The 19801-nt window shown below is 43.0% G+C and overlaps 1 protein-coding gene across 1 annotated transcript in view; it reads left to right on the top strand.

Moving 5' to 3' along the window:
- sema3aa (sema domain, immunoglobulin domain (Ig), short basic domain, secreted, (semaphorin) 3Aa) overlaps positions 1-12500 on the top strand; it is a 45456-nt gene extending 32956 nt beyond the window's left edge. Inside the window, exons 10-17 of the mRNA XM_072673052.1 lie at positions 919-1063; positions 1347-1566; positions 2504-2595; positions 2735-2776; positions 2886-3043; positions 6885-6952; positions 8063-8208; positions 8937-12500. Of these exons, the coding sequence (XP_072529153.1) occupies positions 919-1063; positions 1347-1566; positions 2504-2595; positions 2735-2776; positions 2886-3043; positions 6885-6952; positions 8063-8208; positions 8937-9659 (1594 nt within the window). The 3' untranslated portion in view covers positions 9660-12500. The remainder of the gene's footprint in view (positions 1-918; positions 1064-1346; positions 1567-2503; positions 2596-2734; positions 2777-2885; positions 3044-6884; positions 6953-8062; positions 8209-8936) is intronic.
- Positions 12501-19801: the final 7301 nt, after the last annotated feature.

The following is a 19801-nucleotide window of genomic DNA, read 5'->3' as shown; positions in this document are numbered from 1 at the left end:
ATAAAGGAAGGTGGAATTGACCACACAGTGTAGATCACACAGTGTATTGTTGTGGGTGCAGTCTTCTTTTGCTCAATAAATACGTGTGCAATGTCAGAAATAACCTATGATATAATTATCTATCTACATAAATCACTCTAGAACATAGAAGGGTTAAAGACAACGTCCGCTACCAGCCAGACTGCTTCAGTGCTGGGCCGAGCAGCCAGAAGCGGGCAGGCGTAGGCGTAGGGCGGAACAAAAGCAGACAAACGAGTTACAAGAGAGTGGGGGACTTTTAAGATGATGGATGAGCATGCAGTGCTTTCACACACATCGCCTCTGCGTGTGTGTGTGTAAGTGAGAGATGAGGAAGAGGACAAACACATCACGATTAATCACCGTCAAAGCGGCGAAAAAAGCAGAATGTGGCGGGCGGCTCTCGGCCAGAGCCGGTTCAGCATTCCTGCCTGGCTGCGTCTCTAATGTATGCAGAAAACACGGCCCCTCGAAAATTCAATTACCAGCTTTGAGGAATTAGACTGCTTTAATTGCTTTTCTAAGTGCTCCGTTCCAGAGATGAATAGAAGTGCATTCTGGGGACCGGCTTTTAATATTAGTACTTAATGAGCCTCGAAGTCGGCGGCGCCAGATCAATGTTTTATCGGACTGTGGGTGGGGGGTGCGTATGTGTGAATGCCTCTGTGCGTGTGTGTATGTATGTGTATGCGTATGTGCAAGCCCCCGACTGAGTGGCAGAGAATTAGTATGTTCATGTGCCCCGTGGTTAATTGAATTTTTCACTAATTAACATTTTACAAATGCTTTGCCATTCGTCTTCCATGGGCTGATTACTGATTATTCTCCCACCCGTGAGTATCAAACAGTCCAAGAGTTACATTTTTTTTTCTCTCTCTCTCTCCATCTTCTTCGGCACAGTAATATCTTTCGTGGATCAGCGATCTGCATGTACAGCATGGCCGACATCAGGAGAGTGTTCCTGGGTCCCTACGCCCACAGAGATGGGCCCAACTATCAGTGGGTTCCTTTCCAGGGCAGAGTGCCGTACCCACGGCCTGGCACAGTGAGTTCATGCACCTACTGTTGACAAAAGCTAAAGTGTTTTAGATAGCAAAGTTAACCCAGGTAACCGTTATGCCAGAACTGGCCCAGGAGTAGTCTGACCCTGAACCGGATCAGCGAATTAACAAGGTGAAGTGGCTGAGCAGAACCAGGGTTAGGAGCCACTCCTGTAAAGCAATGAATGTTAGTTATTAGCTGTTGGTATTAGTTAGTTACACTATGCCATTTAATACAGTTCTGATAATACTGATGCTGCAGTCAACCAATCCACCGTCTCTTCACAGTGCCCCAGTAAGACCTTTGGTGGCTTTGACTCAACCAAAGACCTCCCAGACGACGTGATCACGTTTGCACGTCTGCACCCAGCCATGTACAACCCTGTGCAGCCCGTAGGTGGGCGGCCCATCGTAGTACGGACAGACGCCGAGTACCAGTTCACCCAGCTGGTAGTGGACCGAGTGGAGGCAGAGGATGGACAGTATGATGTCATGTTCATTGGCACAGGCTAGTATCTTCTCAACATACGTATGAAAATATGATTCTGATCCACAAATGCATGTGCATGAAGGTTATCCAGCTTGGGATATATTTAGTGTAGGTTTTAGTTTGTTGATCTAGCTCAGCGGTTCTCAAGCCCATTCCTGGGAAGCCTGCACTGTTTCAACTACTTCCTGCTACAGCACACTTGATCCAGCTCATGGAGGGCCTGACTATTAGCTGATTAGCTGGATCAGATGTGTTAGGGCAGGAAATATTTGACAGTATGCAGAGCAGTGGTCGCAAAGGGCTAGAGCTGAGAACCTCTAATCCAGCTCATCAAGAAGCAAGAGCATAGTGCTGCTTTAACTGGTTTTGCCAGTTTAAGGGAGCATATATATGAACATTTTTCTTTGAGGTCAATTTACAAGTTTTGTGTGGCTTGTTGTTCCAAAACTGATTTTACACAATCATTTTCCAATTAAACAGGTTGTTCAATATGAATAGGCGGGGATAAACTGTGATAGGCTGAAAAGGGGATATATGTAAATGAGTTGGTTCTTGTGATTTCATTAAAGCCAGAGAAATTCCGTTTTCTTTAACTGCTTAACCCACACTTCAGTTCTTCACCCTCATAACTGCAGTACATAATTAACATGTTTTATAGACACTAAAATAGAACCCTATGGGACTTCTCATAATATGCTCAATTGTTACTAAATAATTCATAGTATTTTTTGCATCATGATTAACAACATCATATTAAATAGGGTAAATGTAACAAGATTTTATTCCCAGTAATTGTGGCCATTTACTCTTACTCTTCATATTTTTCTAAACCAACTTTTTCAGACACTAATGACACACAAACCAATCCAACATAGAAGTCAAGCATATATAAAAGTGTGAATACTGAGGTTTGTAAGAAACAATAAACATCTTTTTTTTGGAATTACGTGGACAGATATGGGCACAGTGTTAAAGGTGGTGACCATCCCCAGAGAAAGCTGGCATGACCTGGAGGAGGTGGTGCTGGAGGAGATGACCGTCTTCAGGGTAAGCTTATCATGCGTGACCAACACTGCATGAACAGTACATTTGCAACTGCACCTCCCCCTTGAGACTTGCTTAGCAGTGTTTATTACGGAAAGTGAAAAATACCAATGATTCAGAGCTCTGTGTGTTTTCCCTTTAGGAGCCTACCCCCATCACTGCCATGGAACTCTCCACTAAGCAAGTGAGTCTGCCGATGGCTGCTGGCCCATACAGCTTAGCGAGTTTCCAATAAATGTCAGTGAAGCGCTTGTGGTCTGATCTCATTGCTTTGCGTTTGTCTGCCTCAACAGCAACAGCTTTACCTGGGTTCTGCAGTGGGAATATCGCAGATGCCTCTGCATCGCTGTGAGGTGTACGGAAAAGCCTGTGCTGAATGCTGTCTGGCCAGAGATCCGTACTGCGCCTGGGATGGAACAGAGTGCTCCAGATACTTCCCCACAGCTAAGAGGTCAGTCAGTGTCTGTGCTTATTTTAGTCCAAACTTCTCCTAACTCACATTTTTAAGTTGTGTGTCTCAGTTCAATCAGCAATACTTATGAAGATGAGCCTCAACAACATTCATAAAATTGCTGAAATTGCTTAAATATTTTACTCTCCTCTCCTTCTAGTTTGTCGGCTGTTTATTTCCATCTGCAGGTTAGAACTCCACCTATCACATGGGGGGAGGCCTTACTGTTGTTAGACTCCTGACCATGGAGAGCTGAAGTTTTGATGGGATGTAACCTTACAATCTCCTGTCTGTTGACAAGTCAGCAGGTAGACTGTTAGGCCACTCAAGAGCTGTATAGCCATGTACATTTCAATGTATAAGAGAAAACGAAAGTGGGATGGCCCAACAGTCTAACTGCCTGCTTATCAGGTGTGGGGAGATTGTTCTGATCATGCAATAAAGGGGGTGTGAATCTTAACCTACAGATGGAAATAATCTGTAAACAAATTGAGGAGGGGGTGGCATACATTCCTCAAACACATTGATTTGCACTCTATTGGCTCCTTGGGTACTGAAGACTTCAGGAATCATCATTTTAACATAAAACAGTACAGTGAGATCAGGCACGAACAGTTGTTGGCTGGACATTGTCATTTGGGTAGGTGCACTTGCACTGGCCTTGCTTAGTCATAAGTGTTTACTGTGTTTGCCAAGAATCCAGTCAGCTTTGTTTAGTATTTAGTGTTTGTATCTATGCGTGCACGAATGGTGGATGATCTGTGTGGATGAATCCCTGTTGTCTGACTTGGGAACATTTCTGCAGTGCTCTTGCACCTCCTGGAACTACTTTTGGAATTCAAGCCTTCAGCATTCTGACCACCACATCACTCCACAAGTGGTTAAAGCCAAGCAGTACAAACTCTACCGTTTAGAAACACACATTCTGCCCTACATCTCATACCTCATTCATACACACTACCTTCAGAGTGCTACTGCTGCCTTTAAATACAATCTGCCACCTACATCGCTCATGCCACCCACTTCGGTAAAGCCAATGGAAGCCTGTTCTCTCAAACACAAACATATTAGTTCTCTTTTTTTAACGCACATGCACTCACACACCCCATACAGTAATGGTGGTACTAGGAAGGGGTTACATGACAGTGCAGTATTTTCAGCATTGTATGTAATGACAAGCTTTTCTGAGCATACTGTGGACATCTGTTCAAGTGCATGTTTTGATAAAAAATTATATAGATTATAGTAGAGAAGTACTCTACCACTCATCTGACTGCTAAATTGTCCTGCAGGTCTTTGCTGTAACATGGGAGTTTGCTTTGCTTCTTTTGCCGGCATATCAGCAGTTCTATCTTCCGGATACAAATAGGTATCTTTTCACAGGAGTTTTGAATTTATCACTGGAATTATCAGCTGACCATGCATAATGACAATTCCAGACCTGCTTATCTGTCCTAACAAGTCAGTTAATGGCTAAAGATGTACTCATTTATTAATTGATTTTGTATGTTATAATATATATAATAAAGTTACTACTAAAGTATTACTTTATAATAAAACAAAGTTACTGGGTGATAATGTAACAAAGTAATGTATTTTTGTTTTTATGTAAAAACATCAATATATGTAATTTGGCCATAGGTACCCATATATGAGATTATAGCATAATAGCATAGCATATATAGAGATTAGCACTACATATACCTAAAATGTGAGAAAATATTACATTAGCCCAAGTGTACAGTGTCCCCTATATATGCTGCTCTTCTAATGTACAATAAGGACAGCATCAGATATTAATTTGATATATGAAATATCGGTCAAATACATTTCTGATGTCACTGTGCACTGTGCTAATACAGGAGAGCCTCCTAAGTGACATTATTGTCTGAGATTCATTCTAGTTTCCAAAATTCCCAACCATGGCAGTCCAAGACAGTTCAGTTGCTTCTGTTCCGTAATAGGATATAGTGATTTGCAGTATTTGAGAAGTTGACAAAAGTGTATAATAATTTTACCCTTGGGGTTTAGAAAGCACGAGAGTATGAATGATTTGGGAAAATGTAGGGAGAACGCTTTGATGCTAGGAGGTCTGTGGGTTATAGCAAACAGGTTTATGTGCGGGCTAGATATACTGTAATAAGTCATTCTGGCTGAGTGGTTTACGTGTGAAATGCTGTGTGTATGCGGTGTAAGGCATCAATTTAGTGATATAAAACAAGCTTGTTTTCTAATATGGCAAATGAAGTAACTACTTAAGTAAATACGGTAAAACTGTATAAACCAACCTTGCAAACAATGGTGGTTCTGAGAAATTTAAGTGGTCAAAACCAGCCAGGAGCAAACAAGCCTACACTGTTGACAGCAGTAAGCCTTTCGCAGCAATAGTCACTAGAAACGGACTGATCTTCGAAGCATCCAGATTACTTCATATTTTCATTTGAAAGGAGGAGCACACTTAATAACAGTCCATACAGTGTATATGTCATTTTTTGCTGTTTTCCTCTTTTTGACATAATGGAAATCTGGCAGTTGTTTATTACACTGTGTCAAAACTGCATGACAAATAGACCAATAGGAATGCTCCAAATCTTTTTACATTGACATCCATTAAATGTTTAGTTGAAAGCTCATTCCTTCTCCTGTAAAGGCTGCCATTTTCAAAGTCAAAGTCAGCTTTATTGTCAAATTTTGGAAATGGAGAAGCTTTTTGAGCCTTAGCAATGATACCTTAATAATATAATATTTTACCCATAATGCCCTATGTTAGTGGGTACCATATGCAAGCCGCTGTCTTTTTCCTCCCATGTTTCCTCTCAGGGCAAAATTGGGCACACCCGCCTGGTCAGCACTGCTAGGGCTCCCCACTCCTCTCCAAATATTTTCACTCCAGCGGCAATGAGAAGCAGACTTTTCACCGCAACTCACACGTGTGCCCTGATCGCAAAGACAAGAAGGGTGCGTGCGTGCGTGCATGTGAGTGAAAGACTGAATTACAGGGTGTGAGACACACAAACACAGAGATGGGGAGTCAGAGACAGAAAAGGAGGAGATATATTGAGAGAGATATATTAAGCTCTGGAGATCTCGCGAAGGCGAGAGATGAGGAGAGAGAGTGGAACAGTGACAGAAGCAGAAGGTGTTTTTCAGCTTTTGCTCATATCTCTTCTTTTTATCCCCTGTAAAGTCAGTCTGATCTACAGTCTGATCTTTAGACTTTACCTATATATTCTTTCCCTCTCGTTTCTTATTATGTTATAACAAAGCAATCCTGACTCTGATTTTTTCGTTTAGTGCAGGAAATCCTCCATGCCTTTTTATGCATTTCTAAAATATGAACGGATACGAGGCTTGGCCTGGCCCCAGTGCCTGGCCCGTGGCAGAGCTGCCATAAAAGCTCTGGCTTGAGCCTGGCCCACAGACAGACTGAAAGAGGCTTTCAGGACTACAGGCCATGTAGCCCCCATTTTCTTGCTGGACATCAGAAGGCGCTGCAGTGTGGAGTTCCATAACGCGTCTATGGAAGGGCTCCCAGCCATGAGTCATTTTGCTGTGTGCACCAACTGGTGCTCCAGTATTTGTGGTGCATGCCAGCTTCCCCCCCCCTTGCTGAAAGCTGAGGCTACAACATAATGTGTTTTGCTGAAGGACGATTCATTGACTGGAGCAACAGTGCCCTCTAGTGCTGTGCGGCAGTTCGTGTTTCAAACGCTTGCTCAAAAGTATACCTAAACTGGATCTGTCTGTATTTGTGCATTAAAACACATGAAGGCTATGTTTTCCTTGTTTTTAAGGAGAGATCTGAATGTTTTAAACGATAATTCTTGTCGTTTTTCTGCAGGAGAACAAGGCGGCAAGACATCAGAAATGGAGATCCTCTCTCCCAGTGCTCTGATCTGCAACATAACGGTAATCAAATGTACACAATATGGGTGCAGCTACTTTAAGTTGCTAACACTGATGATAGTGGTGCTCATCCAAAATCCTGATCTTACTAATGCTCTTGTCACTAAAGCCACACAGCATTGTTACAAAATCTAGTAGAAAGCCTTATTCCCAAGACAGTAGAGACAGTAACTCCAACCCAAAGCAGTGTTGCACTACAGAAAAACAATAAAAGGGCAGGTGTCTCAATACTTTTGTCCATATAGTGAATACAAATTAAATGTATTGTTGATTTTATAAGTAAAATACTGTACACATTTTAATGCACATATAATAATCATAGATGTGCATTAAAAGGCTGTGTACTGTTCTCTCTTCCTTAACACTCTTAAAGCTCTCTATACTCTTACTCTCACTGTACCTTGTTTACTGTGTGATGCTGTTTACAGCACCAGACTGGTCTACCTCAGAATACACATCTGAGCTTTGCTGGACTTCATTTACTATTTATTTCTTACATTAGTATAGTAACATAGTTTGCACCTCAACCAGCCCTTATGCACACATTTGTACATGCACATATATTTTTATATATTTTATAAATTTGGTTGTATTTACTGACTTTGTACTTATTATCTATGCACCCTGTCTTGCTGTCTATTGTCCTTGCACTACTGTACCATGTCCTTTACCATTACTGCACCGGAAATGTAGCCTAACAGAGGTTCATTGTAATGTACAACCTTTTATTAGTATAGTGAATATGAAGTTTATTATTAGTAGCAGTAGTAGTAGTAATAATAATAATAATAACAATAATAATAATAATAATAATAATAATAATAAAGAATGCACACAGGTTATTGTTTTTATTAAATTTTTAACTCAGTTTTATAAATTATTTTACAATATCATGCATTAACTGTGTTAAAATGTCTGCATTTCATTAATCTTACTGTATTTTTTACATATCCACCTACACACAATGCTGCACTCAGATTTACATTTTTTACCATCAGCATTGATATGAACAGATTCACCCACCAACAAATGATTGTCTAACGGGGTGGGTCCAGAAGTCTCATATGAGTGCTTCCTTAATAAATTCTCTACTCTGTTTTGTGTGTGTTGCAGATGACCTGGAGGGCTACAGCAGCGTAGAGGAGAGGAGTGTGTACGGAGTGGAGAACAGCAGCATGTTTTTGGAGTGTAGCTCTAAGTCTCAAAGAGCTCTCATCTACTGGCAGATCCAGAGGCCCAACGATGACCGCAAGCATGAGGTAGCAAAAACACACACACACACACACACACACACTCAGGTTGCTCTTACAAACAGTGATCAGAAGCCCAATAGTGATGAGTAACATCCAGCCCTCCAACAGTCATAATGGTAATCTAATATTTACAGCCTTACTCTGCAATCTCACATGGCTTTTCACACCATGCCTGACCCCATGCTCTTCAGCCCAGTCTAGCAGGCAGAATATGACATGTTTTAGAAATACATCCAAAGCTTTTTATAGAGATATACTGAAAGGGCAAAAGTATTGGGACACCTTCTCATTCAGGGTTTCCTCCAAAAACAAAGGTATTAAAGAGTTTATCCTGCTTTTGTTGGAGTAACTGTCTCTACTGTCCAGGGAAGGCTTTCTACTAGGTTTTGGAGCATTGCTGTAAAGAACTTGATTGCATTCAACAGCAAGAGTGCTAGTGAGGTCAGAATATTTGATGATCACCAAACCCCACCCCATCTTGTCCCCAACATACTGGATGGAGCTGGGTGCTGGGGGGCTTTCTACCCCTCTAGCCCATGCCTGGTTCATGTTTGTCTGCTCCAGCAAGTCCTATTACTCCAGCAAGTCCTATTACTTCTCTACAGGGACTAGACAAGCTGTCCATGCGCATTTGCATCTGTGTCAGCAATAAGTGCTTCCAGAATTTTACCAGATACCCTAATTCCATAGTTCTTTATCACCTCACCTTCTCTCTCTCTCTCTCTCTCTCTCAGATTAAGCTGGATGACAGAGTAGGTCACACTGAGCGAGGTTTGCTGATCCGCAGCCTGACCCAGGCTGACACCGGCGTGTACCACTGCCATGCAGTGGAGCATGGCTTTATTCAGCCACTACTGCGCCTCACCCTGCAGGTCATCCCGTCTCAGCGCGTGGGAGAGCTGCTCCTGCGCACCGGCGCTGCCGACCGCGAGCCCATCCCCAAGCATAAAGTGTGGTACCGCGACTTCATCAGCCTGCTGGAGCATCCGGATCTGCACAGCGTGGACGAGTTCTGCGAACAAGTCTGGAGGAAGGAGCGCAAGCAGCGCGGCAAGAAAGCCCCCAGAGCCAGCCCAGGGTTGCGGCAGGCTCAGAAAGCTGCCCAACCCACCAGCCAGGTCTTGCAGGCTGCGGGCCAGAATCAGAGCGACCAGAGAGCACAGAGCGGGCCGAAAGCGACAAACGGTCCTGGTGTCCCAAATCTGCCCAAGACGGCTGGCACACAGAGAAGCCAAATCATGAAGAGTACCACAAGCACAGAAAGCCAGAGCCCCAGGCCAAGTCCAGTCAGCCCGAAGGTGCAGAGCACTCAAGTAACCCAGAGTCAGGGGAAGAGAGGCAGCCCACCAGCCCGAAGAACGCCTCCCAACACTGCCAAATGGAAACAGCTCCAGGAGAACAAGAGGGGACGCAACCGCCGCACCCACGAGCAACAGAGACCACCTCGCAGTGTGTGAAGCTACAGATACCCTTACTAACTAACATCAGATCCATTCATTTGCACTCCTAAACAAGCAGACATCTATTCAGCAGTCCTCATACGTGTGTACGTCGCAAACATTCAAACAAAAGCACAAAAGCCAGAAAAAAAAACTGTAGACTTAGAAGACGTGTACTAGTTTCGAACGTTATGTCACTGGTTTACCAGAAGAAGCACAATTACAGTGACGTGACATCAAGAACACTTCATAACAGTGTGAATACGATGACTGAGACACTTTCCTTTCTGCCAACACATAACGTTCTGATGCTAAAGGACACGAATGAGTGGTATCCCATGAGACACTTTCATCGTAAAGTAGTGGGATCACCTTTTCCAAGACTGCTTCCTCCACCCACACTGCTGGGAGAACGTTAGGAAGCTTCCACGGAAAAAAAGAAAAAAAAAACGTGGAGCCATGGTTTTATTTCGGAATAAAAGAGAAATCACTGTTTCCTTAGACTTATCCTTCTTGGAGGACTGTGCTGTTCAGTCGTTCAATGACATAATACCTTTGCCATGGTTCTAGATCAGACTACACCCTCTAAAGTGGACTTCAAGTGGTTTTCAAGCCTGAACGACAATGGGAGAAAGGGGAAAACTGTGAGAGTCTGGTCACTCTGATTCATATGAACTGTATTATAGGAGTATTATAGTGGTCACTGTATGGAAAAATAACTGAGTAACCATGGATACCATGGATTTCAACTTAAAACGTTAGCCTAATGAATTGCTGTATATTCATAATTAACAAGTGAGCCAAATGGACTAAGACACTGATACCGGTGGAGACCGTTTCCCCAAAGGACAGAGTTCAAATATGTGCATGTCGTTTAATTGAATACATAAGCTTTCTCAAGTCAGTCGCATAGCTAAACTATTGAGATTGAGGTATTGAGGTTCAAAATTACAGGGGTTCTTAAAGACAGATGGGAATTCTGGTTTCATTCGGAAATAATGATGAAAAAATTCAAATGAACATGTCTTGTGCCAACTGCCGCATCTTCTGAAAAAAAAGGTGCTGTGTTCGGTTATTGCCATAACCTTGACTGTTTTTATTTTAACTTATTTTTATGCTCTTTTTTGCCTCATACAAATGTGCTCTTACAGTCTATGTTGTAGGTTAGGCTGAAATATAGAGTGTAAATATATACAGCCAGACACCACTTGACTATTTATTGCTGATTTTTTTAAAGGGTTACAGTTATTTTTGATATTATGATATTATGGTGTTTTGAGGTCAAATGTAATCAGAAGTGACTGAATGTGGTGATGCACATAGATGGACCAATATTTTTGCCTTTTTTTTTTTTTTTTTACATATGTTTAACATATGGTTGAGCGTTGCAGCTCAAACTTCACTACACTATTAGTTAACTATTCAAATATCGCTCACTGTTTTCGCCCAGCAGGCAACAGAAGTCAATCCAACGCCCAAAAGATATCGGAATAGTTTGTGTTGACGTCAAAACTCACCGTTGTACAGACTTTGAATTTTGGTTAAAAAAAATCGAAGTCACAGATGCGTCAAAACCCAACACTAGGCTGACATCAAGCTCCAGCGTTTTGACTTAACACCATGACAAGTTCTAATCCCGAGCCATGCCCCTTTGCCATCAGCAGTCGAAATCTGAGAGAGCACAATTGACTGATGGCGCTCTCTCCCGTCCCTCATCACTCTTAAGCGATGTTGGAAGGCACAGGCGTCTGTTAGCTGGTGTGGAGCTGTGGACCAGGTGCTTTCCTCCGAGCATGTTCGGCTGCCTGGTGATGCCACATCTGCATCGGCATTTAGAAAACAGGCGGTGGCTGAGGAGGCATGTGTTAAGCCCTTACCCTCCTAGTGTCGGGAGCATTGCTAGTGCTAGGGGAAGTTAGGAACGGGTGAGTTAACTGGCAGTACCAAACTGGGAGGAAAAGGGAAAAACGTGAACAAATTTTAAGGAACAAAAAAAGAAGCTGGGGTTTGGTCACCATACCTCACAACTAAATTGTGGAGTTACATTAATATGATGATGACATACGGAAGGTCTTAAGTGTTGGATACTGTTCTATGTCAAACCTACGTTAGCTGGCATTAGACGCTGATTACATTTTGTTTACCTACATTCAACCAGATAACATCTTGCGACGTTAGTGGCCAGCTGGGTGGCCTCTCTGAGAAACATAAAATCAGTCTCTCTCTTTTAGTATTTTTTCCTCTTTGTGATGCCCCCAAATGCCCTCAAATGAATCTGTCTAAATTTCATTGCCTTGTCTCTGTATTACTCATTCATCAAATGGAACGAATATGGTATGGACATTGGAAAAATCTAGGACTAACCTGTAAAGATGAATGCCCCCCACCATTAGCTGTGTCTGAATCTCCTGTAAGAAAGTGTACGGTGAAAAAAAACGTCACCGAAGAGCCACTGAGTACAAACTGCATGTGCATTCTTAGTGCATCTTCTTTATTGTCTGTGTTTTTGTGTGAGGTCACTTCCTTGCCCTGAGCAAAAGAGATGTGAATATTTTTTATTTTGTTTTACTTATACCAAGATAAATATGCCCGCCCCTTTTTCGCATATTATAAAACTGTAATCTTTTGTACAAATGTCCCCACCCCACCCTCCTCCAATGTATGATGTTTCAATGCAATACAAAGATGTGTCCACCAGATGGCACTCCTGCCGCCCCTTGCTTCAGACTTGTTTGGTCTTGGGCCGAAGAGAGGGGGACTGAGGGAGTTGGGAGCTCATATAACTGTCAATGGGTATTTCTGGCATGCATTCGGTTGTCTAAATAAATATTTCCTCTATCATTTTAGGGTGGTCCTTTATATTTGTATGTGTCTTGGTTTCTGGTGCAGTTTACACAGCATACTTAGGACTGTGTTGAGGCCTGGACAGTCCTGCAAATGCTTACAAGGCAGCCATAGAACTTCCAAGCTACCAAATAAGTCTACCTTCTAATTTCAAGTCCACTCCATTCAGCCACAATCAAGCCCCTTCCTCCAAACATATCCTCACTCTCAAGCCAAAACTTATATATATCCATTATTCATCAAATCTCTATGGAGTCAAATTTTAGTGACACAGCAATAAAAAAATGCTTCAAATGATTTGGAATAAGATCTTTTTACACTGATGTCCATTTGTCCAGTAAAGTTGGCATTTTGGAGATACAACACTGTCACGTGACAGCAACGATATCCATGTACACTTTACAACAGGGGTGAGAATCATAATTCAGAGCTCATACATAAACAAGTGCACTTTAAGCTTGTGAAACATGATTTAACATGCTCGACTTTGTGTGCATGAGCTTTTTTTACTCATTAAAGCAACATTATGTAGCATTCTTGCCTTAAAATAACAACTTTATAATCATGTGGATACTCCACTGACCGGTAATAGGAAGAGTGGCACTGCTGTCGTTTCTACTCCGGGCTCAGCACTGCAGAAACTGCACTGTAATTCTGGAAGACAGGAAGGAAACACTCATGAGAACTCTGCATACTGGTGCATAAGCCAGGTCATATTTATGTAAAATCCTGTATTATTTCTCCAGGTTTATCAGGCTAAATTTAGCGCAAAGTGCAAAATAAATGTAGAAGTAAAATAATTACACATTTATTTGTTTGTTTATTTATAAATTACACATATGAATGAACATGGATATCCATCCAAATGTTGCTAAAAATAGTGGATTTAATTATTAGTCCAGAAACATTTTCTTAGACAATTACCTTTGATGTCTTGCCACACTGCATACAGTGGGTGTTGCAGGCAAATGTAGTACACCTTGCCACTGTGGTTATATCTGTATTTTGGAGGATTTATGTATCACATTTTATTTAAATACAATCAAACATTTATTTTGCAGGGCAGAGGGAGTACTATTATTCAAGTGGCCTCTCCTGTAGCCTCACTATGCAGGATATATCATATAAGAATCATCGCAGCTGTCTAGGTATTTTATTATATCTGTGATGCCACATTAAGAAACGTAGCTAGCAATGCCTGACTGAGTTTGTGGAATTAGGCATAAAGTTGGATCACAAACCTGTACACCTACCACTGCACACTATTGCACTTGGGTTGTGCTGACCTTTGGGAATTCCCCACATGTGGGAATCTCAACTGCATGATTTCTGGTAGTGGTGGGACTGTGTTTGCTCTTCCCCCTATATATATATATATATATTAAATATTAAAATATTATAAAAAAGATACATTCGAAATAAAATTTGAAATAATAAATACATTTTTTTTTTAATAATAATAATTTAGGGCAGTGGTCACTCAGTGTTTAGGGCACCGGGCTATTGCACGAGACAAGACTAAAACACCTAATATTAATGATATTAAACACGATTGATTTTATCGGGACATCAAGATGAGACACGTGATTTATTTCTGACAGTGGAAATTTGCCTGCGACAGTCGAGTCGCACAGACGGTAATATAGAAACTTCAGCTGCAGTTCCGCTGTTTGACCACTAGATGGTAGACTGCCTCCTTTAATAGAGTGGGTTGTGTACTCAGTCAGTAACAGGATCACGACCCATATTAATCAAACTACTCAGAGTAGGAATGCTGATCTGGGATCAGTTTATGCCTTTTACACTGCAATTAATAAGACTACATGGACTGATGGGACCTGGAGGAAGATCAGTTCTGTTACACTGGAGGCCTTTTTATTGCATTATGTGCTGCAGGGCTGAGCCTGATACTATATACAGACTACAGCTGAAGTCACAAGTGTGTCAGTGTGTGTGTGTGTGTGAGAGAGAGAGAGAGAGAGAGAGAGAGAGAGAGAGAGACTGTTTGAGAGACACTCATTCTAAAGGGAGGGAAATTAAACAGCCCTAAGTCCACCAGAATATCCCTCATCCTCACTTTATTAAAGAAAAAAACACTCACAGAATGCCAAAGTGTCACTCAGAGGCCCTGCGATGTGCAAACATGAGCATGTGTCTGTATGAGTGTGTGTGTGTGTGTGTGTGTGTGTTATCAGTATGTGTATGTGCCAGTGTGTGTTTGCATGGATACAGCGTTACAGTTTTGATTTGACTTATTTTACAATTATTATTATTATTATTATTATTATTATTATCATCATAGAAAAAACACCCAGAACACATCAGTAATGCAGAACAACTCTTATTCATGCTGAAAGACAAACACATGACTCATGAGCTTTATTAATACATCTTTATTAGTAATTTGAGTTTTATTAAATCATTCTATTAGTTTAATTAATTGTTTGTTTATTAACAATTCAGCTGAAGGAGGCACTGTTCAATCATTCAATAGCACGGGGCCAATAAGAGGGAAAAAATGACATACCTTGAAGTTGAACCTTATCATCCTCTTCGTTCTTACCCACATATTCCAGTTCAGGGCCACACTGGCAAAAGGGAAAACTTACAAGCACAGGCATCCCTGTCCCCTGCAAGTTCCACCAGCTCTGGCTGGGGGATCCCGAGGCGTTCCCAGGCCAGCTGGGAGATTTAATTCCTCCGGCGGCTCTGGGGCCTTCCTCGAGGTCTACTCCCAGTTGGTTGCACCCAGTAAACCTGGAGGGAGGTAACTGGGGGCATCTGTATCAGATGCCAGGACCATGTAAGCTGGCTTCCCTCAATGCAAAGGAGCAGCGGCCTTCTTTTGAGCCTCAGGCGGATAACGCAGCTCTTCATTCTATTGTGAAGAGCGAGGGGAATACCACCATGGTCTCAGAATTGAAAGTGCTGATTCTCATATAATCCCTTTTACACTCAGCTGCAAACCAGTCAAATGTACGCTGGAGGTCCCCGCAAGTAGAAGCCAGCATGGTAGCATCATCTGCAAACAGTAGAGATGTAACCCTGTGGCCCCTCGGCCAGAAACCTGCCCATGGCTATGTCTTGCTATCCTGTCAGTGAATATCACAAACAGGAGCGGACACAAGGCACAGCCCTGACAGTCCAACGGCAACACTGAACAAGCTTGATTTAGTGCTGAGAATACGGACACAGCTCTCACACTGAGAGTACAAGTACTGCACGGCTCGCGTCAACGACCCCGGCACCCCATACTCCCAAAGCACTTCCTACAAAATGTCCTTTGGGGATCACGGTCATAAGCCTATTCCATGTCTACAAAACACATGTAAAATGGAGTGGCGAACTTCCATTTCCCCTGTCAACATTCTGAGAGAAATTGAAGAGCTGGCCCACCAGGACAGAATCTGCATTGCTTCTCTTGAATCTGAGGTTTAACTCTTGGGTGCTTTGGGTCCTCCTGTGCACTACCCTGGCAGGAACTTTCCCAGGGAGGCTACAAAGTATGATGCCTCAACAGCACACACTCTCTGGTCCACTTTCTAGAAAATGAGGACCGCCACCTGGGTTTGCCAGTCCGAAGGCACTGCTCCTGAGGTTCATGCAACCTTAACCAGAACAGCCACGAGCCTTCAGCAACTCTGGGTGAATCTTGTCCACTCCTGGTGCCTGGCCACTGTGGAGCTAAGTGGCTTAGGCTAGAGAGATGGATTCTGACTCCCCGGGAGCCTCCAGCCCTACCTCCTGGAAAGAAGGCATGTTCCTCGTGTCTAGGAGTTCCTCAAAGTGTTCTATCCAGCACCCAGCAAGATGCTCAGCTGAGTTCAGAGCTTTACTGCCCACAGTAAAGCTCTGAGAAAAGATGGGGCAGCGAGCCCTCTTCCCCCTCTGAGCTGTCAGAGTGCTTTCCAGAACGTCCTTGTGGCCACCCCAAAGTCATTCTCCATGGCCTTTCCAAACTTCTCCCATGCCTGGATTTTGCCTATTCTACCTTTTTGCCTGCCTGGAACCCATCAGTGGAATCGTGGCAGCCTCCCTCGCTGTAGGTGATCAGCAGCGGTTTATTTGGTTGCTGCCATAAGTACCAACAAGTCAAGCCAAATTAATTTGTATTTTTTTACAACCTGAAATATTGAAATAACCCCAAGTGAGCAAGCCAAAGGCGACAGTGGCAAGGAAAAACTCCCTCAAAGCTGGAGGAAGAAACCTTGGGAGGAACCAAGACTCACTCGGGGGACCCATCCTCCTCTGGTCAAAACCTATAACTAAACTAATAAATGGTGTAAAGTTGGTACATTATGGTCACCAGGGGCCGTGCTGGATGTCTACAAGGGGCAACCCTTTTTCTTCTTCAGGATCTGTTGGAGAAAATGAGAAAAAAATGAGACCTGCAACTGCAACATTTCACACATCTTACAATGGATTTTATGGTATAAAATGTGGGACTGTCATGATCACTAAACTCACATACCTTAAATCGCAGGAATTTCTGCCTTTTGGGTCTCTGATTCGCTGTGGGCTGTGGGAGAACAGCTTCTGTCTCCACCACTGACCCACGGAGCAGTACACCTGGAGTCTCCTCAAGTCTCTGCTCGGAAACCAAATAAACAGGAGCTTCTGTAGATGCAGCAGGATGACGAGCATCTTGCTTGGAAGCAGAGGAGGAGTTGCGCACCGCAGAGTTCATTCGGAATAACTTCCTCATCCTCCTCTGAAGACAGCGGGAGGCTCTGAGAATCGGTGCTACAATGTAAGCACTAGCTGCTCTTTCAACTGCAGCACAAAGTGGACTGCAGCTGACACAGCCGTGCTCCTCCCCCACAGTCTCTACAGTTCGGCAAGTCTGACTTGCACCAGCTCTACTGTTGTCGTTGTCCAGCTCAGGCATCAGAGACTCGCTTCTGATACCTTGAGACGCGAGCACGTCTTCCTCTCTGCTCAAAGAGGAAGACTGAGACTTTTCCTCTAGCGATTGCTGAGCACTGAAGAACACCAGCCCATCTTCAGAGTTAGAAGATGACTTAGTGTCCACCTCATTGCTCAAACAAGAAGATTCAGGCTCTTCCTCTAGCGACTGCTGAGCGCTAAAAAACACCAGCCCATCTTCGGAGCTAGAAGATGATGTACTCTCTACCTTACCACTCAAAGGGGAAGACTGAGACCCTTCCTTTATCGACTGCTGAGAGTTGGACAACTCCAGCCCATCCTCAGAGGAAGAAGATGACACACTGTCTACCTCACTGCGCAACACTGAAGAAGATTGAGGATCTTTTTCTATTGCCTGGTTGACATCTTGACGAAGACTACCTTCCCCATTCTGATCCTCAACGGCTACCACGGTGAACCTCCCAATAACTCTGGAGACAGTCCAGAGGCAAAGGGGAAATAAACATGTGGTTAGTGAGCTAATACTCTATTTAACCTCTTTACAGAACAGCTCTTTAGTCTGAGTGACCTTTATCACAGCACAATGTGTTCAATACATCAAGTATACTTAGCAACACAGGCATGATATCACAGAGGATTTTAATCATTACTTTACTGTTAGATGTTTCCTAAAGGACAATCACTCTGCTAGTAAATTCACATACTTCATATTACACTAAAAAGTGCTACAGAATTTCCGGTTGGATTGTAGTCCTGAATCCTACCTTGCTGCAGAGGAACGAGGTGCGGTAGTTTCTCCACTGCCGGAGGAATGTGTCCCTTTGGATGGAATGACATCCTTCTTTACCTGATGTGTAAAAGAGAGTGGCATTATAGATTATATACAGACACTTCACATTTACTGATTAATCTTACTTTCTGATAGAAATTACTGAACATGACCTGAAAGAAAACTTCAATGTTCTTAGGAAAAGTAACAGTTTGCCAAACAATCTAACTAGGCATCGCCAGCAGTTGTTGAGCACTAAACAATGTATGCTAGCCCCTCTTCAGAGGTAGAAGATGATGTACTGGTTACAGTTGTGGTGATGGGAACCATGCAGCCATTTGTTGACTATCTAGAACCTACTTAACCACACAACGTCCTGCATGTCTCCCTCCATCGCCACAATTTTCTCAAACTAAAGTACTTGTTGGAATTCTTTTCTAATGCTTCAGAAAATGGGTGTATTGGGAGATGTGTTTTAAGACTTACGCTCTTCCTCTTCCATAGTGCCTGGAGGAAAGGGAAAGACACCAAAGTCCTCATAGCTGGAAACTGGAGCTGCAAACCCAGTTGCCTGGAGCTGTGTAATCAAACATTGAATGGAAATGAATAAATATCAAATTAAAGTACAGAATAAAATGTAAATCTTCTATATATGAGTATACATACACAATTGTTTACTTACTGTTCCTGATCTGACTGCAGCCAAGGGTGCTGCACCACCTCTGTCACCCAAGGCCGAGTGGAAGGATCGTACTGCAACATATAGGCGATGATGGACTGACAGGACATCTCCACTCCGATACACTTTGGAAACTTCAAGGCTTTGCACTGGAGTTTGCGGTCACCGTAGGCTCTGAACGGCATGAGCCCAACGACCATAATGTAGAGAATTACACCAAGACTCCACACGTCACTCTTTTTGGGATCATACGGCGTACGGTTAAGAACCTCAGGTGCAGCGTACTCCGGAGAGCCACAGAATGTCTGGCTTAGTTCAGGGAAACCTCTGGAAAAGCGGCTAAAACCAAAGTCGCTCAGTTTCACCTGGTCATCTGCAGTTAGAAGAACATTCTCACACTTGAGGTCCCTGTGGACAATGTCTTGCTGGTGCAGATACACCATGGCACTGAGGAGCTGTGAAAACCACGTTTTGGCCTGGCTGCCGCTGAGGCGGTGAAGCTCCAAGATCTTTTGAAAGAGATCTGTTACGGCGACCTCCATCACAATGAAGACTTGTCCATTAGTCATCTCAAAAACATCATGCACCTGAATAATGTGAGGGTGCTTTACTTGTCTGAGGATGGCAAGTTCCCGTGGCAGGAACTTGGAGACAACGTCAGGTGTCATCCGCCTGCGGTCCATTATTTTAATGGCCACGTTTTTGGGGTGCTTTTTTGATGTGGCCAACTTAACCATGCCATAATTCCCCTTACCGATGTTGTCAATCACCTCATAGCCTAATCTATTCAGGACTTTTTTGGTCTGCATTGTGTTCCCTGTAGATGGAAGGTAGAACTGAAAGTTAGAATTACGATTCAGGTTCTTCAAAACAGCAGTTCTAATATACGTTTTAGAGTTTAATTAATCTTGGTTGATCTAATCAGAATAAACATTCCCGAGATGATTCCTGAGTCGGACAATCAGCAGGATCATTTAGTAA

The sequence above is a fragment of the Salminus brasiliensis genome, chromosome 2 (genome assembly GCF_030463535.1).
Source record: "Salminus brasiliensis chromosome 2, fSalBra1.hap2, whole genome shotgun sequence".
Taxonomy (NCBI): Eukaryota; Metazoa; Chordata; class Actinopteri; order Characiformes; family Bryconidae; genus Salminus; species Salminus brasiliensis.
Note: the sequence above shows the minus strand (reverse complement) of the source record. Positions and strands in the feature narration are given on the sequence as shown.